The sequence below is a fragment of the Saccostrea echinata genome, unplaced genomic scaffold, assembly GCF_033153115.1.
Source record: "Saccostrea echinata isolate AGI-Se365-2 ecotype Australia unplaced genomic scaffold, CSIRO_AGI_Sech_v1 ptg000001l, whole genome shotgun sequence".
In the NCBI taxonomy this organism is placed as follows: Eukaryota; Metazoa; Mollusca; class Bivalvia; order Ostreida; family Ostreidae; genus Saccostrea; species Saccostrea echinata.
In genome coordinates, this window is record NW_026889750.1 from 35,352,336 (window position 1) to 35,377,500 (window position 25,165).

Genomic DNA, 25,165 nt, shown 5'->3' on the forward strand with positions numbered 1-25,165 from the left:
TAGGTTACATTTTCTCCATTCCTGATAATACATAGAATATTCAGTTTTAATTGGAATTTCGTTTATAATTTTCTCGTTTTTAAGAATCAATACATAATATTCTATTTTTTTCAAATAATCGTCCTACTATAAGCTAAAACTTTGATTTTTGCTCAAAAATCATGTTTTTATTCTTTTGTTCAGTAAGGGTTCAATTTTGAAGGATAACCTAACAGAGACGGTCTGATATTACACTTTATATGAGACTGCTCCTCGCTAATACCGGACTGCCAAAGATAAATTTTTAGACTGCAAGAACAAAAGAATGAAATCGAAGCAATGATGTATCGAATTGGTATGCAAGTTCAATTTTCTGTAAAATCACATATTTTAGTGGGGGCAAATCGAGGTTTGAGGATAAAATTAGTTCTTGGGGGTTTGATGTCGTGGTTGAAGAATTGTTGTGTAGATATACATGTATATATGGACATTTTAATTTCATGGTGGATATGAATTCTTGGATCTCCTCATACCTCGCAATCAACGAAAATTAAACCCCCAAGAAAATAAATGATTTCACTATACCTTTATATGTTTGTAGAAAAGATTTTATTTTCAACGATTCGATTGTCGACTTTAGTGTCTAATCTCTGTATTAAGACACATATCTCAATATAAAAACATGCATAATTTGGAAAAACATCATATAAATTAAATTCACAGTTCAAAACATATTTTCTCTTTTGTTGTCGTTTTAAAAAACCGAGGACAAGGATTCTGGACTCTAGAACATGTCAGTGTTTAATAAAAACACTTTTTTTCAACAAATAAGTTTATTATTTAGATGTAATCAACAAACTGAAGCAAAGACATTCTACACTGTGAATACCTGCAGATCTGCAGCTCAGTTTGTTGGTCCGAAAAAATGGGGTTGGACGACTAGAAAACTAAAATGCAACCGATTGAAAAAAGTGTATATTTATTGAGCACAAAAAGTGCGCTGTTTTTCTATTATTTCTTCGTATTATTAAGATGCTATTTCAAAAAATTTCTAAACGTGTGTTCCTAACATATTTTAAATATAATGAAATTTTGTGTATAATATCTGTTGTGGAAATAGTAAAAGAATATGCAAGGAAAAAACGATTACTAATATTTTGAATATACGAAGAAATAAATCGAGAAACACTGTGCATTTTGTGTGCAGTATAAATATACTTTTATCAGTGGATGGTAGAGTATCTCTCTGGTCGTCCATTCCATATTTTTTTCAGACCAGCGAGCTACAGATCTGCAGCTACACTGAATTCAGGATAAAAATAGAAAATAACTAAAGAAGTTACGTTCCCTCGTCTATTTTGTCTTACGTTGTGATCTTAAGGATATTAAGCTTAAGGATTGTGTTCTTCAGGATTTCTAAAGTTGTCATCGTCGACGACCTTGTAAATATTCCCTACCATTTATTCATTATGTCCAACAAACAATCAAATTTGTTGTGGATAACTTAGTCCACTCTAAAAGACATAGTATTTATCCAGTTTCCAAAATTGCCAATGAAGAGATCTTCTGAAGGAAATGACTAACAATTTATATTGGAAAAAACAGATTCTTAAAAATTTGGTGGAAAAAAAATATATGGAAACAAAGAACTGCATGCATGCCCAAAAGTCCATTAAACAATACAAAATAGGAGCAGAGCAACACAAGGACCTCCAAAACATAAGAGGTGGGACCAGGTGCCATGGAGGAGCAAGAACCCCCCGCCGACCGGTCACACCCGCCGTGTGCTCCTTGTCATGATCGGGAAATAACGGAAAAATCCGTCGACAATTCAGTGTGTAAATAATGGTCTAACAATTAGTATGAAAAACGTCAGTCAGCATTTGACTCAATGATAATTGTATTTGCTGACAAGGCCATTGTAACGACCATAGAACTTACGAAATGATGACTTTAAACGAAACTGCTGAAATTCTTGTTTCATCAACTTGTTTGTCAATAATTTACCTCGTTTTAGAAATTGTACATACGTAGAGCATGCTCTTGCCTATCGAATCAACTGAGAGATATATACCCCGTATGCAGGTGATGAAGGTATATTGACGATTGAAAAGTTAAAGTAATCACGTTTATCATAAAGCTTGGTTGTTAGATTACCATTAACGTCTTTTTGATGTGTCAGACTCTGTGGTATCTTTTATCTCAAGCTCACCGGGATATATCGTATCGACATAAGAATGGAAATAACCATGGTTAATTGACAATACGTCGTCGATATATCTAAATGTCGAGTTGAAAGCCAATGCAAGTGTTTTCTACTTTTCACGTATAAGATTTGGACAAATTCTGCTTTATATGAATACAAAAAAAGGTCTGCTAATAACGGGGCACAACTGGTACCCATGGAAATTGCAATAGATTGTTGGAAGACCTGGTCTCCAAAAATCACATAGATATTGTCAGAAACTCAAGCATCTTTTTATTGTCAACTTCAGAGTACTTGTGTGTACAGTCAGAATGTTTTTTAACAAAATAATTTTGCAAATGACCAATGACAAGGTAAGTTAATTTACGAGTTCCATTTTTATTGAAAAAGCAGCTGTCAATAATATCAAAAAGCCTGGACTTTAATTTATCGTGGGGAATGGTTGTGTATAAAGTTGAAAAGTAATAAGTTTTTAAGCTGTTGATTTTGGTTAAATCTTGTGATTTCAAATTTTCCAGAAGTTCCTTGGAATTTTTAAGTATCCACATCTGATTTACACCACTTCTCGAATATATTGTTGCACAGTACTCTTGAAGTTTCTCCTTCACTACTGTTAATATCTTAGTGAGGAGTAAAGAAAGAGGCTTGGTTGAACATTTACTGGAACCTGCTATGTATCTTTGTTTGTAAGGATTTTTATGAAGTTTCGGAATCCAATATAGATATGGTAATTCAAATTCATTATGGTTGTTTGGAATATTAAAAAGATTCAAAACTGACATATGATTTTGAAGAATTTCTTCCTTAGAGAGGGAACTATAAGTTGGATTACCACTTGTAGAATTAAATCCAAGTTCCTCTAAAATTCTTTTAATATAATGAGCCTTTTAGGAAATATTTAATAAATAATAATAATTTACTTTCAAGTTATATCTTGTTGAAAAATGTTAATGAAATAAATACAATATGCTTTTAAATTAATTCGTGTTCTTATCATCATATGAGTACAACCTTGGAAAAGACTAAATCAATTTAACAAATTTTGACTTTCATGCATGTCTAGAAATTAGTTTCTTTCCTACATCTAGCTCTGGATTTCCTCAAAATTTCTGTTTTCATGTACTATGGATTAAACATGATTTCAGTCTATTGCAAGCTTTTGATGAGATCATACGGGGTGAAGATTTTATTTTACCTCAATAAGTAACAATTATCATTTGAATATATACCATGATACCATGACGGTGTAATATTCTTTTACAGATCAGTCGATATTATGACTAGTAAGAAATTTTAATAACAATTTCACTATTACACCTACAAACCTCTTAATTATTGATTTTTCCGTCATTGTTGAGATTTATGCAAAACATTGGCATGGAAATTTTCTATTAATACCAGTTCGATTTTAATTGATATTATGAAGGCATATAAGGTATTTTAAAAGAATATATTTCTACAAAGTTGAATGAGGGAAAAAATTATGATAATGACATTGTGTGAGTTTGTATCTCTTGATTGACATGACTCTTAAAAACAAGTCCACTGGAGGATTAAAATGTTACCACATCAATTGCAACCAGATTTGGGGAGAGGGCAATTCAAAAGCTAAATATGACTTACCTCTGATAGAACCATTGAGTACGACTAGAAAAACTATTACAACAACACATGCCTGATTTCTACTGCCACGGCCCTTCATTGTCTAGAAATTACAAGAAAAATCAATAAATCATTCATTTATTCAGGGTGAAATCGATAGCAAGAAAACACATCTATCAATCAATTAAATGTTTCGGCTTAGTTCGCAAAAATATTAATGATATGTTAACCCCATAGATCAACTGCATCCCGTTGTAAGAAAATAACAAAATAAGCTTCTTTTATTATTTTTTAAAAGAAAAATTAGTATTTCTTTAGTATTTTGTTGTTGTATCAGTGACCACTAAATTAAATTCTCTGTCAAACTTTCACAAAGTATTCTTCAAAGGAAAAGAATTTTGCTTGTTTAGAAAAATAGTTTCAGCCCTTTAAAGGAACGTTCTGATAAAATATCAGAGACTCTCTTGCTGCATTAAGGTACGTGTTATTTCCATGTTTACTATATGTATATATAATGAATATTTAAGATAATACATAAGTTAGATATAAATATTTTAATTCTATATGCATCGTATTTTATATAATATCACTCAATATCTAATCAATTAACGAATTCTTAATATTTTAATAGGTTAACATAAATTAAACGAATGATTTATATACATGTATTTTCATCATTTAGATAAGAAACATTGTTTTTATTCATCACTTAAGTACATTGTTGTCTTTGAATTTTTTTTCATTTTCTGAGAGTAAATGGCTGATGCAATTTTTTGAAAATAAAATACATAAATTTAGAATTTGAATTTGATTTTGCAAATTCCATGGTCGATACAACGACCGTGTTCGCAAATATCGTCTATCGTTAGGTCAGTTGTTGACAGACATCTTTTATGCAAATTGTTAGGCCAGTACTTTCGCACATAAATTGTCTACAGATTTTTCTGTTTTTTCATGACGAAGAGCACACTGAGGGTGTGACTGGTTAACAGGGGATGCTTACTATTCAATGGTACCTAATCCAACCTCTGTTTTCAGATTTCCGTGTTTTCTCTGCTGTTCAATTGGAATTTTTTCATTTGAAATCTGAATTTGAAGTTTGATTACTTATCTTCACATTTCATATGTAATTTGTGCAAAACGTGTCATTTGTGCAAATAAAGTCTTTAAAACAAATAGCTTATTTATCATTATTTAAGAATCATACAAATGTTATATGTATTTATTACGATTTGTTGTACCTTGTCAGGTATTTAAATAGCTTTCAAAGATCAGCGATCGTATTAATGTTGCGATGGGTATGGAATATATTCGTGTACAGTGATTTTGCCACCAATCGCATCTCAATGCAAGGGGTTTGCATGTTTTCCACGAATTGTTCTGCATTCATATGGTTCGTTTTCTGCTAGATTTGTTTCCCTTGTAGCTGTGTTTGGATAACGGGATTTTTGGCAAAGTGTATTAATCAGATTCAAACTTGGAATGATCCAACACCGTAGCAAGCAGGCATTTTTTTTCATTATATGTAAAAGTAGAACCAAAAGAAGTTGAATATTTCTTAAACGAAAAAGCATTTCATTTAAAATTACTTTTAACGTAATAGTTTTTTACGCCCACGAACTAAAATATGCGAAGATTTGGAGGATGAAGTTTTTGTCTCTCAATCCTTTTTTCTGTCTGTTTGCCTTTTGTCTGTTTGTCAGCAAAAACTTTAATCTTGCCCATAAATTTCAAATGGTTGGTGCTAGGGCTTTCATATTTCACGTGCATTCCTTGTGATTTTTGTTGGGGGGGGGGGGGGGAGGGGTACGAATATATCAGACCTCTTGACCGTGGAGTTTGACCAACTTTTGTAAAATCTACAAAACTGCAACCTTGGCCATAACCTTTGAACGATTGATGCTAGGGCTTTTACATTATATATGACAAAACATTTCAATTGGTACCAATTTTTTTTTACCTTTTGACCTTGACCTAAGAGTTTGACTACTTTGGAAAACATTAACCTTTGACATATTTTTGAACGGTTGGTGCTAGGGCTTTCTAATATCACACGTGTATTTCCTGTGGCAAGACATTCCCTTGGGAGCCAACATTTTTTACCTCTTGACCTTGAGCTTTGATTTTAACCTTCATCTGTAAAAACTATATAACCATTTTTGAATGGTTGGTGCTAGGGCTCTCATTTTTCACATATTTCTTTTTTTCAAAAATACGTTTACTTTTACCAACCTTTTGACCTCATGACCTTTACCTTAGAGTGAGATCTACTTTAAAAAATCTTTCATCTTCCGTAATATTTTCTGAACGTTGGTGCTAGGGCTATCATATTTCAAATAATTATATATCTTTGAAGCAAACTTTAACCTTGGCCTGGAGCTGCCATACGGGTGCATCAGTGTTTTACAAATACGTCTTGTTTCATATGAAAAGGACTAAATTTCATTCAAATAGAAATTTTTATAGTACCATGTAACAAGTATATATATATATATATATATATATATATATATATATATATATATATATATATATATATATATATATATATATATATATATATATATATATATATATATATATATATATCACAAGGTATCGAAAATTTCACGTTATAACTTATAAGGTATACAACATAGAAGTCCTAAAGAAAATTAAAAAATAAAGGACAGTAATAGTATAGAAGTCTGTCGATCAGGCCAATCACAAAGAGTTACAAACAGTTGTAAAGAAATAAAGAAAGCGTAATGAATGCTATATAAGTGACAATTGATTTTATCTTCCTTTTAAAAACCACTGCACTGTGTTATAAATCACAGGTAGTATGCTTTTGAATTTTTATGATGCGCTAACGTAACAACTATTATTCAGTTTCTTTGCACAGGTCTTGCGATTTTGTTGCAATGTACAATGCAAAAAAAACTTATCATTGATGCATTTAAAAAAAAAAACAACTTTGGAAGATCAAGTTTCGATTTGTCACACTGATAATCTAGCTAATGGATTTAGCACGTTACTATAAATCACATATGTATGAAATCCATGTTTACAACAAAGTGCATATCAATAATTAGAAAAAGTAATGAAGTTCTTAATAAATTGAAAGTTTCTAACTTTCAAATTCTTTTTTATATATTCAACTTGAAACACTTATTATAATAATGTATTTCATATTTACATGTACTTGCATTTCTGAATCTATGTCCTTCTTTTTTTACTTTTTCTGTAAATAGATCTGATTTTCAAATCTTTTTTTTTTTTTTGTTTGTTTGTTATTCGACTTTGGAAACTACATTCGATCTTCATGATCAGTGCCAAAGCTATAATCTATCATGACAATTACAAATAATACTGATAAAGAATACAGATAGTTGCTCTCTCTCTCTCTCTCTCTCTCTCTCTCTCTCTCTCTCTATATATATATATATATATATATATATATATATATATATATATATAATTTGCATGGTATACAATAAATTATGTATAAACATTAAGGAATTAAGGAAATCAGCAATCAGCAATCCATGAAAAGTTAAAATGGGCGTTTTAGTGTATTGAAGTCCCACTGATCTGAAAATTAAATGGGTTGGAAGGTGTACTCTACCGAGGGCAAAATTTAGTGAATTTCAAATATTTAAATAATTACATATTTCGTAAAACAAGTCAACACTGAATAAAATTTTATTGTTACGTGACTAAATAGGCTAAAATCATTTTCTGATGTTGTACGTATCGATTATTAGACGGACAAAGGAAAAGCAAACGGGAAAAAACGCAAATGAAATATATGGAGATAACGAACAGTATTCAAGCTCAAAAGTCCATAATCAATACAAAATAGGAGCAGAGCAACACACGGACCTCCAAACATCAGAGGTGGGATCAGGTGCCATGGAGGAGTGAGCATTCCCTGCCGACCGGTCACACCCGCCGTGTGCTCCTTGTCATGATCGGGAAATATCGGAAAAATCCGTCGACAATTCAGTGTGTAAATAATGGCCTAACAATTAGTGTGAAAAAAGTCAGTCAGCATTTGACTCAATGATAATTGTATTTGCTGACAAGGCCATTGTATCGACCATAGAACTTACGAAATGATGACTTTAAACGAGACAGCTGATATTCTTGTTTCACCAACTTATTTGTCAATAATTTACCTCGTTTTAGAAATTGTACATACGTAGAGCATGCTCTTGCGTATCGAATCAACTGAGAGATATATACCCCGTATGCAGGTGATGAAGGTATATTGCTGCATAAGTAAGGGAAGTTGACGATTGAAAAGTTAAAGCAATCACGTTTATCATAAAGCTTGGTTGTTAGATTACCATTAACGTTTTTTTCAAGTAAAATATCCAAATATGAAACAGATGTGTCAGACTCTGTGGTATCTTTTATCTCAAGTTCACAAGGATATATCGTATCGACATAAGAATGGAAATAGCCATTGTTAATTGACAATACGTCGTCGATATATCTAAATGTCGAGTTGAAGGCCAATGCAAGTGTTTTCTTCTTTTCACGTACAAGATTTTGAACAAATTCTGCTTCATATGAATACAAAAAAAGGTCTGCTAATAACGGGGCGCAATTGGTACCCATGGGAATTCCAATAGATTGTTGGAAGACCTGGTCTCCAAAAACCAGATAGATATAGTCAATCAGAAACTCAAGCATCTTTTTAATGTCAACTTCAGAGTACTTGTGTGAAAAATCAGAATGTTTTTTAACAAAATAATTTTGCAAATGACCAATGACAAGGTAAGTATATTTACGAGTTCCATTTTTATTGAAAAAGCAGCTGTCAATGATATCAAAAAGCCTGGACTTTAATTTATCGTGGGGAATGGTTGTGTACAAAGTTGAAAAGTAATAAGTTTTTAAGCTGTTGATTTTGGTTAAATCTTGTGATTTCAAATTTTCCAAAAGTTCCTTGGAATTTTTAAGTATCCACATCTGATTTACACCACTTCTCGAATATATTGTTGCACAGTACTCTTGAAGTTTCTCCTTCACCACTGTTAATATCTTAGTGAGGAGTAAAGAAAGAGGCTTGGTTGAACATTTACTGGAACCTGCTATGTATCTTTGTTTGTAAGGATTTTTATGAAGTTTCGGAATCCAATATAAATATGGTAATTCAAATTCATTTTGGTTGTTTGGAATATTAAAATTATTCAAAACTGACATATGATTTTGAAGAATTTCTTCCTTAGAAAGGGAACTATGAGTATAAGTTGGATTACCACTTGTAGAATTAAATCCAAGTTCCTCTAAAATACATTTAATATAATGAGCCTTACAAACAAAGACAATGTTGTTACCTGCTTTGTCAGCAGGGACCTGTACGTACTGATCATGTAATCTATCTAATTCTTTTTTCACTTCTGGATTATTGAATACAGAAGGATAGATGGTTTTCATATTGCCTCTCAATCTTTTAATGCGCGATTTTAACATACATCTGATACATTTAATCCATTCTGACAAAGTGTCAAGGTCTTCTTTTTTATGTCTGGTCCATCGCCTGGCGTAGTCCTCTACAGAATCCATAATATTTATAAAATTCCGACGCCAGTTGAAGGATCTGGGTTCCTTAAATTTAGGACCTTTTAAAATTAGTCATCTAAGGTCCTCATTATTAACTATATTTACTGTTGTCTTAGAAAACGCTGGAAAAAAGTCATCCCAACGCAAGGGTGTGCAATTAATTAAATGTATGTTTTTGATTAATTACCGAAAATGTCGTCTGGATCGAAAAAATTACTTCAATCGATAGGGAGTTATATAAATATTTATTGTTCATTAATAAACAAGTGGCAAGAAAACGGTTTTTCGACCGTGTATACAATTTGAGAAGTGAGAGACCAATGTTATGTTTTATCATGAACATGATTCAAGGCCAAACTGGAATAATATATATATATATATATATATATATATATATATATATATATATATATATATATATATATATATATATATATATATATATATATATATATATATATATATATATATATATATTTATTTATATATATATATATACACGAGGGTTGTAAGGAAAGTTCCGGACACATTAATTTACGGAAAATTTATTGTGTACTTTTGTTAACTAGTATGTAAAATATAAGTTCTATTTATTAAAATTTTGAAAATATACAATGCGTTTTACTGTGTAGTTATAGAATTCACGGAACAATTACTTGACGTTTTTGGACGGTGACGTGACAACCCGATTCCAAACCTGTTACGTTTTTTCACAGTTCTAAAAATCTTTCATTGCTATAGAATGTTATTTTTCCTACGTAAAAATTGAATAATTATATGAAGATACGTTCATTTATTTTTTATTAAATGTCTTTTGTGGCGTATCGGATATTATTGGGATCTTAAAATCAATGTCTACGCAGTTTAGCGATCAGGTATGGAAACAATTAATGCAAAATCCATAATCGCAACGTCCATGGATAAGCGAGGTATTGGTGTTTCACAGGAGTTGATCACCAAAAATCTCAATCCTTCCATTCTTACAGAGCTACTACCATTTGAACACTTTGATCCTAGGTAACTGTCAGTGTAGGCAATCCCCAGCACCTACTAAAACATTTGTCTCTTTCGGGCACTTCCTGTATGTTCCTATATTTTTTTTAAATTGCTCGGTATTCCAAGACGATCAATGACGTCGCAATTTTTGACTGTTTGTTTTACTCAATGACCATCTATAATTAGCGATGGAACACTAATAACCCCTCCAATTTAATTTAAAAAATTCGTTTAATGACGCTTCATAAATATTGTAGCGACAGATGAAACATCATAAATCTTAAGCTTTGTTCATACACCACAACAGTGCAATTTTTAATTTAAAACAATTCTATGTAATATTTCGTGCGAAAAAGTAACTAGATCCGTGAAGGCGAACTTTTCTAACAACCCTCCTAAATATAATATATAGAGGCTATTCAATGATTTGTAGTTGGATATGGAATATATTTCACGAGTGGGACAGGATTTTTTTCTATTTTCACGAGTGCGAAGCACGAGTGAAAATATCAAAAAATCCTGTCTCACGAGTGAAATAAATTCCATATTCAACTACAATTCATTGAATTTTCTGTTTATTACTTTTTCTTTGATTTTCTTTTTGCCTTTGTGAGATTTGTTATGAGATTGAAATCATTGTAATATGGATTTTAGCAACATATTTGGGAAAAAATTGGCAGTTTTAGTCTTATTCAAGATGATTTAATTACTTTCTCAATCTTATTACAGGCCAGAAATTATATTTTACTTACTTTGATATCCTTTCACACTGTGACAGAATATCACTTTGGTATCCTTCCACACTGTGAGAGAATATCACTTTTATTCAATGAATTAATCACAGTATATCACTGTTGAAAATGTAATAAATATATGTACTTAACCATGCCTTGGTTTGTCATAGAATACAAACCTGACAGTTTTATCATTTTAAAGAAAAATAATGCAAAAATACATTTCCACGAATTTTACCGACAGCCGTATCATATCACTATATAAAAATTCGTTTCATAATATATGAAACATACAGTTTTAAATAAATTAAAGGACAACCACAGCATTGTAACATCCAATTACCAAAATATATACCTTCAAAACATCAGTGGTAACGAAAGTAAAAGTAATGAATGGACAAGTGATTTATCTCCCTTTTTGAAAAGGGGACAAAGCACTGTGTTAAAATCACAGGTGGTATGTAAATTTGAATTTTATTGATGCATTAACGACGACGACGGTTATACAATCGTTTGCACAGCTCTTGTAGTTGTGATACAAAAAGGTAATGTAAAACTTATCACTGATGCATTAAAACCTACGTAGTTTTAAGACTGAAGATATCACCATGATAATCTGACACATTTCCAAAATTTATATATAAAAAAAAAAAAAAGTAAAATCGGAGAGGTTGACAATAAATTTTAAGAAAGAAACGAAATTCTCAAAAAATGTGTTATTTTTAGTAAAATTTGAATTCTTGTATTCAGGAAAATGAAACAATCATCTTAATGTTATCATCACAATGATATGCACGTAGATGACCATGTTATTGCATTTCTAAATAGATTTTGTATGTTTTGCAAATTAAATAAAAACGATTTTACTTCCTTTTCTGTATTTCTGTAGATTATTGATCTACATTCAATCCTTGTGTCTAGTGTTACGCTATACTAGGACCATTATGAATAAACTGTTAGGCGTAACTCCTCACAAAAAATACAGAGGATTTGGTAGACAAGTTTTTTATTTTCCTAGTTTTTTTTCCCATGCTTTCCAATTTATTATTATTATTATTATTATTATTATTATTATATATATATATATATATATATATATATATATATATATATATATATATATATATATATATATATATATATATATATATATATATATATATATATATATATATATATATATATATATAAAATTTAGAATACTAGTATACATGTATGTGCAAAAAAATGACTAAATAGAATCTTTTATTATTATAAACAGGAAAATGGCAAAAATATAACCTTGCAAATTGAGAAAGCTTTAAATTCTCAAATGCTCGAAAATTCGACTGAAGAGCAAGTTGAACAATTCTGTCGTTTACATTTTTATGGACACTGACATTACATCAAGCGTCCTGCTTTTTTTATGGTCAAAATTCTTAGTTAGCTTTAAACTTTGAGTAAGTTAGTTGACATTGCTACAGCGAATCTATTTAAACAGTTTCCTACATTCTCCAGGATAATTGCGTTTTAATTTTCTCTTTTCGCGTCTTTTTTACAGTATTCATACATCAAACATACCAATTTTTACAGTATTCATACATCAAACATACCAATTGTCAATTTATCCATCCACTGGATATAAATAGCAGCTTGCAGCGACCAGTGAATATTTAAGCTTAAACAATTCATTTTCCTGTTTATAATGAGATACTGTGTGATTTAGTGCAAACCATTACAAACCATACCTACATATATGTATAAATGGTGTATTTATCATCATTTTGTTTTATTCAAGTGCAAATAAATTATTTTTTTATTGTTTGACAATGCTTGTGTCCAACTAAAGATGCCAATAAAGTCACAAGGAAGATCAACAAAATCAATAACGTCTACTGCTGATCAATTTTAGATCAAGATTTTTTGACATGAATCTAAGAAGAAAAGTGGGAATGGAAAGATAAACAATTGATCTTTGCACTTTGTCTGAACAAAGGAACATACGAGCAATCAAAAGATGCTAAAGGCATTTAAAGAGTATTACATTTTCAGAATGACAGACATAAAATTCATTATTAACTGACAATAAATTTTTGCTATGAACTGGCTAATGGTAACATCGGAGCGTTTGTAATTGCACGGGGTAAATGCTTGAATTTATGATTAACCAATCTTTGAAAATCTGACAGAACAATACTACAAAAAAAATGGATGAAAGGTTATTCTGTATTAATTTAGTAAATTTTGCCAGTGAATTTGACTATAAAGAATCTACAGATAAATCATAGATCTATTAAGATATTGTCAATATAAATATTGTTAATAGCAACAAATTTCTGTAATGCTGAATCTCATTACTTTTAATTCCACAACAATACCTTACAAAATGCTGATGATGATGATAGTGATTCTTTTTGAAGGGGGAGGGGAATAAAGCGACAACAAAGAGGCTAATGATGCCACAATATTATATTACAATCTATTGTGATATGTAACAGTCGTATAGCATAATTTCAAATGTATCTATACCCGTTGAGAGAATTAATTGATATATTTATGGATGATTCATTGGAGGCTGTTTGTGATGTTGTTATAAGGACGAAAAAAGCTTAAAGAAATTTGACAAAAGCCGATGTTTTGCTTGAATATCACATAATTTTTTTTGCAAATACTTGTATATTCTGTTTACTGGGACTCATAATATTTCTGTTTTTGATGTTGATTAACATAAGTTATTCATTGGTCAATTCAATGGCATTTGGGTGTATAAATCATCTCAGTTCAACTTTACCTCAACTAAATGCAATGAATTTTTCTTCGCGTACGTTTGAGTGAGAGAACATATTTTTTGGTTCACTGCACTTTATTTGCCTTGGTAGGAAACGTACAAATAAAGTAATTAACATGTCATATAGAGTGGATTTTATTTCAGGTATTTTTATTTTTTAAATAACATTTAGACCATGTATTAATTTTTTCGCATCACGTTTCAATGTTCAGTTGCAAGATATTTTTTTTTAGATATTCATATTCGGGATCTTTTGCGAAGATAACATTTACTGTAGACTACATATAAACACTATATTCTGATTTAATACCTTCCTTCATTCAGTACAAAGGTAATAAACGGAATCAAATATGTTTTCTATTAATTTTGGAAGCGTCAACACACATGTAGACTCAAAAGGAGTGCTCAAGGCCATAATTACAATTTTAGTTTGAAGGAAAAGGTAGCTAAAACCAGAAATTGCATATAAAAGGAAATAGAAAATATAATAAGGAAATAACAAGAAGACATGCATAAAATGCTGAAAAAAAATGCCTGTAAGAATATTTGAAAGAAGACAAGAATTCGAAAACCAGGAAAATAAACAACTGTTTCCATTAAGAAAGAGGATTTTCTATTCCTGTCCTCTTTTTTAAAATTTAAAATGAAAAATGAAGACAGTGCAATTTCAGAAATCGACGATTTTTTTTTATTCATTTACCTGATTGAATAGATTAAGAATTGGTGAGTTCACCAATTTTTATGTTAAAACAGATCAATAATGTATCGGTATTCTATATAAACAGTCAAAGGATTGGTGAATACACCAATTTGAATTATCAAATATCTTCAAATAAAGATTGATCTTGGTGGTTCCACCAAGAAAACAAGAGTGAATTTGACCATTCTACAATCCATTCAAAGAATTGATGAACTTGACAACAAAACAACTAAAATATCTTCATGAGAACTTGGTGATTCCACCAAAATTACAAATAGACAATTTGGCTTAAATTTATAAAAGCGACCTGGTGAAATTCTCAATATTACTTTTAATAATGATGATACTTTTAAATACGGGTTTGGTGAATCCACCAGTTTTAAGACACTGAAACAACCCATTGAAAGAAAATGAGTGGTGAAGCAAAAAAAAAAAAAAAAAAAAAAAAAAAAAAAAAAAAAAAAAACTAAAATTGTCCTTAATACAGAGTCGGTGGACTCACCAAAATGCAAAAATTCAACTAACAAGACATTCATACTTTCTCTTATATATACTTGGTGGATCCATCAAAAATACAAACAGGAATACACAAGAATACTTGAATGATATACTGTAAACATTACGCGTGTATTTATCAGTAGTGGGGAGTTTGGTGGATCCACCAAAAGCATTAAAATCAAAAGCCATTCATAAGTTTCCTTTACAATGACTTAGTGACACTTCCTTAATATGTTTATATACACAAGGGCAAAAGCTGGTGGATCCACCAGAAAAGTCAAAAATCTACAAGTAAACCAAAGTTCGACTAAATTGACCTTAAATACAGAGAGGAGTTTGGTGGACTCACCAAACTGTAAAAAAAAATCGAATAAGAAAGCATTCTCAATTTCACTTACAAATACTTGGTGGATCCACCAAAATACAAACAGGAATACACAAGGATACCTGAAAGATATACTGTCAAAATTGCCTTTGTATTTATTAAAAGTGGGGGGTGGGGTGGTTGGGGGATCCACCAAAAGCATTAAAATCAAAAAGCATTCGTAGTTTTCCTTTACAAATGACTAAGTTCCTTTCTATGCATTAGGACAAAAAACTGGTGGATTCACCAGAAAAGTCGAAAATCTACATCTTTACTTTATGTTGATACATTCGGAATTCAACAATAAGTGGACCTATCAACACATGATCAAAATAAATACGAAATACAATGTCAAAGTTCAAAAACAAATATGCATTCTCCAATTAAGGCACAATATTATATAAACAATACATAAAAATAACCCTCCATATGCCTCCATATACTGTTTTATCTGCACGCTAATAAATAGCTGAATGAAACACTTCTTTAACTCATGTTTTATAAACGAAAAAATACTTTGTTTCTTAAACTTCCCTTCTTCCCTTGCTATTTGAAAATTTTCCGTGCCTGCACCTACTGCACGTCCTGTAGTGGGGTGCGAACCCACGACGTATGGATTAACACTTAGCTGCGTGATACTCGAGCAAACGCTCTTACCATTTCGTTATAGGAGCCTCAAAAATTATCTTGAGCTAAACATTTCAATTCATACACTCCTCTGATGAAATCTGTGGGTGAAGCAATCAAATTACAATAACTTAGTATTCTCATATAAATATATTAAAAACGTAAGAAATTAATTGCTTTGCGAGAGTCAAGGTCCAAATTACTGACTGTTCCAAATTCTGTTTGCGAGGTGGGTTTCCTTGTTCCAGCTCGTAGGTAACATTGTTATAAAATCCTAGTGGTTGGGCCTTGATCTGTATCATTTGACATCTGATATGAATTTTCATTTACACGTTTTTAGCAATCCTTCCACTTTGAACTGTTGAGTACTTCTCCTGATGTTTCTTGAATAAAAGGACCACTATTGTTAACCATTTTACGTTAAACCCGTCATCAGAATGTTATTATACCGATGATTTCCTGTTTAATACTGTTCTCTTGTCTCTTTATAAATGTATCTTTTAGACATCTATGTGTTTTCTGTTTTTACTCCTTAGACATTTTGGTGGCTGCGGTCCTGCTGGGTTGTTTACCTCCATCTTATGCTCTATGATAGAAGTACATGAACAAAGTCTATGAATGGTGCACAAAATTCAAATGATTCTTATTTTCTGTTTTTTTTAATATTCTATAGAATTTCAAATTTTGAACAAGTAATTAAATTCATTTCCAGTAAACAGAATTTAAAAAAGAGTCCCATATGCCACATCGCTGAAATCAATTAAGTATTGAAAAGTTTAAATACAAAAGTTGTCCCGACATTTGATCTCCAGCGCATTGCCCTACACCAGGCAGATGATTTGAACACATTTGTATCTACACCACCTGAGGATGCTTCTCAATAAATTTTCTGTTGTTTTTTTTTAATATTCTATAGAATTTCAAATTTTGAACAAGTAATTAAATTCATTTCCAGTAAACAGAATTTAAAAAAGAGTCCCATATGCCACATCGCTGAAATCAATTAAGTATTGAAAAGTTTAAATACAAAAGTTGTCCCGACATTTGATCTCCAGCGCATTGCCCTACACCAGGCAGGTGATTTGAACACATTTGTATCTACACCACCTGAGGATGCTTCTCAATAAATTTTATTTATTATACATTACGTATACATAAATTAACGCATTCAAATCGTACATGTGTGTTTGTTGTGGGAGAGAGGGCTACAAAATTATCTTGACAAAATGACTCTGCTTGAGAACACAGTTTTCACAATATTGTTATTTGATTTATTTTGTTCTTTTTAATATGAGAACATTAACATGACTACGAAAAATTCTTATATAGGCCTGACTGCACCAGGTTTGTTCTCTGCTTTCAAAAATTGAGTCCTGGATTTTAATGTTCTGAAATTTGGGTTATTTGATTTTCACTTTCGGGGAACAAATTGATTTACAATAAATCATCAATTATTTCAATAGAATCTATGCCAAATTTTATAGTTGGATGAGAATCACTAGCTAGAATTTTATCTTTAATTCTAGCAATTATAGATTTAACAACAGTAGACTTTGACTCTCAGTACTCATGATCTGAAGTGAACGTACTTTGTTTTGTTTTTTTTCACAATGCATGAAAATGAAAAAAATTCCAATCCCATTCCCTATAGCCCCAATTAAACAAATAAATACTAGCATATCCTGAATTCTTTGTTTTCTTTGAAAACGTTTTTTTTTCACATTAGAACCCGGAAATCTTTGTGCTTGATATAAAATATACAGACATTTCTCTGGACAATGTTGTTTGTTTTAATCATTTTATGAGTGTGTTTGGCACATGTATCGATGTGTTAATTCAAAAAATTATACAGAAAGTTTTTTAATGATTCAAAAGTATTCGAATATAATTTTTAAAAATCAAATGGGCTAAGTAAAGGACGCGCGTATTAACATGACAATTGTGTGTAACAACACTATAGTAGACTGAACACACAAATAAAAAAGGAAAGTATATGTAGACCTTCATCAAATTATAAACCCATTTTGTTTACAAAAATTTCACTTGTCCCATTTTATTTATCCTGATATTTTTTAAATGTTCTTTACTTCTTTATCAACAAAATATCCAACAAGATAGACACACATTCTTCATATTACATTTCTGAGTTTCAAAATAAATGTGACTTACCATTATAACGCCAACAAATTCCATTAAAAAAACAATCAAATTTAAAGCCATTTTTAAAATTCAACAGTATATCAAGTCATTTTTTCTCAAAGTATCGTTCATCTTATTCCATTTAACTGAATTGTCTATAAATGGGTGGATTTAGACAGACTGTGTCTGATAGCCCTTAGCAACCTACATGTACCCAAATATGTCAAGCTTAAAGACGGATGATACAAACTTTCATCAAAAATTTAATTCATGATATGATTAAGATTAAATATTAACCGCATTGAATTTTATTTTTTTTTTTTAAAGTTTCAAAATAATTTAATTTAAAATGACAGAAATTTGTATAGAAAAATAAGGATGGTTGCAGAAAATGGAATTTTGGACATCGTTGAAATTTTACAATTTCTTAATTATAGCAATTTTTTTTCTAATCATTAACAGCAAAAATATGTCGACGTCATAAATATATACCAATTTTTTGGTATCATTTCTGTCTTTACGACAAGCAAATATTGAAAAATGAAGATTATGAAGAAATAGACAGATACGGTGTTCAAAACATTTTTTTCTAGGACAGTTTAAGATTCAAATTAAAATTCGCTATGAAATGTCACTGAAAATAAGACCAATTAATTTAATGAAATAATTTTATCTATGTTTCCTCCTGTGCACATTTTTCCTCTGGGGTCTTAATTAACAATGACTAGTACCACGACATTTAAAAAGAAGAAAAAAACTAATACTTTTAGTTAAAAAAAATACAGCAATAACTCTTTACTCTGTGCTAGAAAGAGGAGAGATACCTACCAACAGGTAAAACTTCTGACTGGAACTTTGGTGAAGATAAAATTGAATGCTGTTTTTGTTCGTCAACGTCTCATTTATCTCCGTACTGCTGGCGTTCCGCTTCAGTTGTACATGTAGATATGGTCAAATTTGAACTTTTCAAAATACTTTTCCACTATCTTCTCTGTCAGAAGCAGCTTTTGATACTCTAAAAGACTACAGTTTTAGAGTGCTTTAGCATGTTTAGTAAATAGTAAAATATAACGGAGAAGTTGTTTCATCTTCGAAGAAAAAGCAATGTTATAGAAATCCTCAAATAAGATGGTGATGATTCAACACAGAAAACGCAGATAAATTCTAGCCAAACCACTTATATGTTGCACCACTTGAAATGTAAATCCAAGAATATAATTACATGTTCACTAAAGGATGTACGTGCTCCTTGAAATTCACCATCCTAAGTTCTTGCGTTTTCTTCTGCATTCCCATCTTCGATTTAAATAGAATATTTTCACTCCCTGAAAATAGCGCATTAAACAGAAGTACAGTAAAGTTTTACTTCTAGAAGTTTCTGTTTCAACAAATAAATTGAGTCTAGCATCTTTTAAAAGAATTACCTTTAAATTAGAATTATTTCCATTCTCCTTCTGCATGGTCCAGTGGGCACATAAAACGTTATTTGTTGCTCTTGGATTTAATAATTAGTAGAAAGTGAAGACAAAGCTGAACATTTGTAAGATCCGTCCTGTGTACATTTCGTACGCCTAGCCCAGTCGAGACTATCACCAGTCACAGCATGTGGCCATTGCATACACAAATTTCCTGTATTGAGTTGTGTTGAACTTATTCCCACATTACCTAAGTGACTATTTCAGCTCTCTAATTCTCAATATTTACTCAATCTATATTTTATTTTCAGGGAACAGAATAATTTCAGTTTAATGCAGTGTCATTGATGTGAATTCATTTTAATGGGCTGATCTAAAGGGGGGTCTCCCCTGGAATCTGCAGAGTTACTAAATGTATATTATAAAGCAACTAAAAGTAACCTTAGACACCCCACTCCCTTAGAAACGCAGATCCCTGTTAAGTTGGTTAGAAAACTTATTCATATGAAGCATAAGATTTGATCCCCCCCCCCATTAAATATGTTTTTCACGTATGGAAAGGAGTTCACGTTTTTTGACTTGTCAAGGAATTGTGGTGGGTTTTTTTTTTGGGGGGGGGGACCTCCTTGGGAAAAAATTCCTAGATCCGCACCTGTTTTCCTATTTTTTTTTTTATGTATGGAAGTATTCATATACTTTTGCAACAAAATTGAAACAATAAATACAATTTGATGCAATTTGAGCAAAGAACGGATTGAATAACAAGATTACAAAAAACCAAAGTCTAAACAATTCCATAAATGAATGAATGGATCTTTACCTTGGAAGTTTTTTTAATGAGATTTACTTGTTATCTAATGTCTTGGCGTCAGACATTATAGACTTAATAGGTCTTGTTGGTCAGTTAGTTCTATAGAATTATTGCGATAATCAGTAGCATGAAGATCATAAGGATTAATGACCTAAAGGAAACAGAGCATAAGACCTGATGTCAATATTATCACATTATATATTAAAAGTTACATAACATTTGGCCATTTTTGAATGCATCATTCATCATTCAGATCCGCGGCAAAACAGCAGGAATGAAACTGGTCGGGTCAGCACTTGGCGGTATAACTCTAAAAGATGTCTTTTTAGAATGCAAACTACGTTTCTTTAACTTAAGCTTTAGACTTTTGAAAGTCTTCACATAGTAGTAGTCATATCTTTCAGACCTTTGATTTATTCATGATCAAAACTATAATATTCATGTGAAAGATACGGATGTTGATTTTTTTTTGTGCTAAAATTCAAACTGAAAGATGTTAATCTACGTACTAGTTACAAGTTTATTAAAAAAAAAAGTATTGCATGTCAACCAAAAACAAAAAAAGTTATAATTCACATGATTTAGAAGACATATCAATATAAATAAGCTGTTTTTTGTAGTATACTAGACTAAGTATCATATATCATGATTATTGGGGGGGGGGGGGGCACGGTGATCCCCCTCCCGCTCTCACGCCCGGTTTCTACGGCCACGAGAAAGAAATTACAAGTAACTCTGTATTTAGAATAAATTAATATCTGAGTTTTATTTAATGTTGATGACAATGGAGTTAAACGTTTTCTAGACTCTCTAGATTTAATTTGATTACGTATAATAAAGAATTTACATTGTTTCACAGCGTTATGTGATACTTTCACATCTGCAGTATCGCTAAGACAGGATTAATGTGAACACTTACAATCGCATCAACCTTTCCAAATTGCATAACATTGATCCATTCTATCTCGAGTGAATTATTTTCCATGGTAATGTACTTCATGCCGACCAAAACAGCAGGAATGAAGCTGGTCAGGTCAACACGTCCTGATTATCCAAAAAAGATAAATTTATTGCTCCCTGCCTTGAAAATTTCACTTTAACTTGCGTAGAAGTATTAATAGTCCTGTGCTTTCTGTCGGGAGCGATTACTCCCATGTTTCTTTTAGAAAAAAATTCCGTCGAAAAAAATATTTTAAATAAATCAAAATTATCCTTGTTACCTGGTTTGCCAGTTTTATATCACAGGGTGTTTTCCCCTAAATGATATCAGTTTCTACCATGTTTTAAATTAATTTCATTCAACCCCCTCATTTTCTTTTGTTTTTTACCCATTTCCTTCACATTTGCTTTTAAAATGACAAATATTGACCATATATGAATATTTCTATTCAGAAAGCAAGTAGATGTAAATAAAATTAATTAAACAATTTACAACACTCTATCTTATTCACCTTTCAATGAAATTCATATTTTGAATGTTGATGACAGTTTTATCGTAATTAACATGATTAAGACCTATGATACAGCTCTACAAAAAATACCAAATACTGCTCAAAATATTAGTCATTTATTTTTTTTTTACTAGTTGTATATACACTGAATAAAAAAAAAAGATTCACACCGTATTGCTGAAAAAGAAAAGTACGGCATAAAAGTAAGTGGAAATTCAAAAAAAAAAAAAAAAAAAAAAAAAAAAAAATGATACAGTCATTACAGTACAAGCCAATCAGAATTCAGCATGAATCTAGCGATAAAGTGAGTAAAAATATAATAGTTAAAATAAGTATACGAACAACTATGTATTCTAAATCCATATTTCATAAACGGAGCCCCTCTCCCAAAATATATCTCTTTTACAGGTCATTCACTAGCCTAATAAAATTTATAATAAAACCCATGACAACAATTAATATGTGCCAAACGTTCCTATCCGATTATATTAACATTAAAGCAGAGGTATTAAGATGTCCGACAGTTGAACTGTCAAAATAAAAAAAAAAAAAGTTTTCACCCGCAAATTCCCTAGTAAACGTCTCTATTGTACATGTGTCATTAAACATAGACGGCCATTTACGATGATAAATATTCATGTAAGTATATGTAGACTCCAAATATCCGGTATAAAATAGAAAAAAAAAACACATTAAAACGGACTTGCATATATAACACCTCACATTATGATGGTACTACTACATTCTCACAACAAATATGACATAACATGATTGAAAGACCAAACTCAATCAAAGACGGAAATCAAAACTGAAAAGAAAAATTGTGTCGTGTTAACTTTGTGAAGGGCGGGGAGGGGGTGTATCCTCTGCAAGCGCCAGCGGACAAATTTAATTGTAAAACTAGCACATGTCTGGTATTAATGCAAGCATTTAATCTAGATTATTTGAACCAGTATCTTTCTGTTAAAACAGGTAGATGGAATTGCACTCAAGAAATGAATAATTTGAAGTATGCGAAAGTAAACAGATATGAAATGAATTTCATAATAGAGTGTTCAGAGAGTAATGATTTGAGTAATATGTAAATAGATTGTTTGAGAACTTTGTTCTGATCTAAAGCCCATAAATTTTTGAAGTTATGTACTCAAAAATACCGAAAATGTTATTTAAAACATTGCACATTAATTTCATTCCTAAATTAAGAATAATTATGCTTTCGAAAAAATGTTGATCCGTATAACAATCATATAGATATGGCCGACCTTTACCTTCTCTCAAAGTCTCAGGTGTCGTCACGCCGGCTGACCCCCCCCCCCCTTTTCCACTTTTTCTTACAGCTGAAAATGATTATCTTCTCTTGAAAATTTCTCATGTATGTGGTATTTATTCGAGTTTTAGTTTTTCTGTTAAATTAATAGACACACTGTTCTAGTAATTATAAAGCATGCGTATCCAAAAATGTCAGCAAGTCTAATTTACATTAAATTGTACAAAACAAAGCTGTTATTTTATTTAAAAATGGGGTAGTTAAAAGAAATTCCATGTCAATAAATTCTGTCTGATTTAAATTTCGGATGAACTCAATAAAAGCTTGGTTTATGTTTATAACAGATGTTTCCTTAAACATTTCCTTACTGGCAATGTTGGTGCCATTTTACAATTTTAGTACCTGCAGCTGACCCAAACCCATTGGTGCTTTCAAAAAAAAAAAAAATACTCGCAATATAGGTGTTTTTGGTATTTATAAATGGATAGGTGTTAAATAGACAAATTGGTGTTGCTATATTGCGGAACGGAAAACGGCACGGAAGGGAAGACGGAAAATATGACTTTAGAATAAATCACTTAAAATACACAAATTATATCAGAAACGATATACATGTATATTTTATACAAGAATTTTCACATTTAATCCTTCATTGTTAAATACAAGTTGATTTAGTCAAGTTCAGTCTCTTATTCACGAAAATCCCTGACAAAGGCAAAGAATAGGGATTGGAAAAGATATACAGAAAATGTATACCTCACATGTAAATGTACATGAAACATGTCGTTGTTACAGTAGTAAAATATGGAATAGTGCAATAACTTGGGTGTGACCGGTCAACAGGTGATGCTTACTCCTCCTAGGCGCAACTGATCCCACCTCTGGATTCCCAGGGGTCCGGTGTTAACGGCTCTTCACAGTTTTGTATTGTTGATAGATTTTTTAAAGATCGGTCACTGTAGCAGTTCAATATCTCCGCCCTTCTCATTCTTAATTAAAGACCACCAATATATCAACATGAATGGCAAGTATTCGATATCTAGATGAACCATGGTAAAAAAAAAATGTAAATAGATGCTGTCATAAGACAGTAATACCCGCACTAATGTGTTTGCCTCTAAATGCAGGCACGTAGCATCGGGGGGGAGGGGGGCAGAGGTGGCCTGCCCCCCCCCCTTTTTCGAAACATAACTTTTTACTATTGAAAATGTTCATGGAAGGGTGGTCCCCCCCCCCTACACTTTTTGTTGCATTATAGTCAAATAAAGGAAATGTAGTAGCGTACATATAAAATTGGGGTACTGAAAGAAGTTGGAACCCACCCCAACCCCACCCCACCCCACGAAATAGGATTTTTGAGTTTCGAAAAAAAAAATTGGCTTGTCAAGTTTTTACAGGTAAGTTGAATTTTTTTCTCTGGCTGCCCCCCCCCCCCTTCAAAAACGTTGCAACGTCCCTGAAATGTGCTCTGACTGATCTCCTTCAAATTCTGGTAACCAGGGAGGAAGTACACATTTAAATCAAGCATAAAATGCTCAGGTGAACATGCAGCCCATACATGTATATGGGCCTCTTATGTAAATCAGGTGCGGATCCAGGAATTTTTTCCAGGGGTATCCAACCCAGAAATTTCTTGACACGCACAAAAAAAAAAATAAAAATAAATAAATAAAAAAAACACTTAAACTTCTCTCCCATATGTGAAAACCTATTTCATGGTGGTGATGGTGGTGGAGGGGGGGGGGGGAGGGGGGTTTGGCTGCTCACTTTTTAAGCTTCATATGTATAACTTTTCATACCAACTTAACAGAGGTCCGTGTTTTCTAAGGGGGAGGGGGTCCAAGGCCACTTTTATTTGCTTTCGTAGATGGATTTCGTATATAGGTTCCGGACCCCCCTCCACCATCTAGATCCGCGCATATAAATATTTTATTACCAGTCTGATATTACCTAATAATGTAAATTCTGATAAGGAGAGAATTTTTGCAAGATTTGTGTAAAAAAGGGGGGCTGGTTAATTTTCTACCCATAGTTGGAACTTCTTGAATTCATTGTC

The 25,165-nt window shown here is 31.5% G+C and overlaps 1 protein-coding gene across 1 annotated transcript in view; it reads right to left on the reverse strand.

Annotated features, from left to right (window-relative positions):
* LOC133197134 (mucin-2-like) overlaps positions 1–16,604 on the reverse strand; it is a 39,774-nt gene extending 23,170 nt beyond the window's left edge. The window contains exons 1-3 of the mRNA XM_061332995.1: positions 16,599–16,604; positions 16,230–16,319; positions 3,809–3,890 (exon numbers count right to left, since the gene is read on the reverse strand). Of these exons, the coding sequence (XP_061188979.1) occupies positions 3,809–3,890; positions 16,230–16,319; positions 16,599–16,604 (178 nt within the window). The remainder of the gene's footprint in view (positions 1–3,808; positions 3,891–16,229; positions 16,320–16,598) is intronic.
* Positions 16,605–25,165: the final 8,561 nt, after the last annotated feature.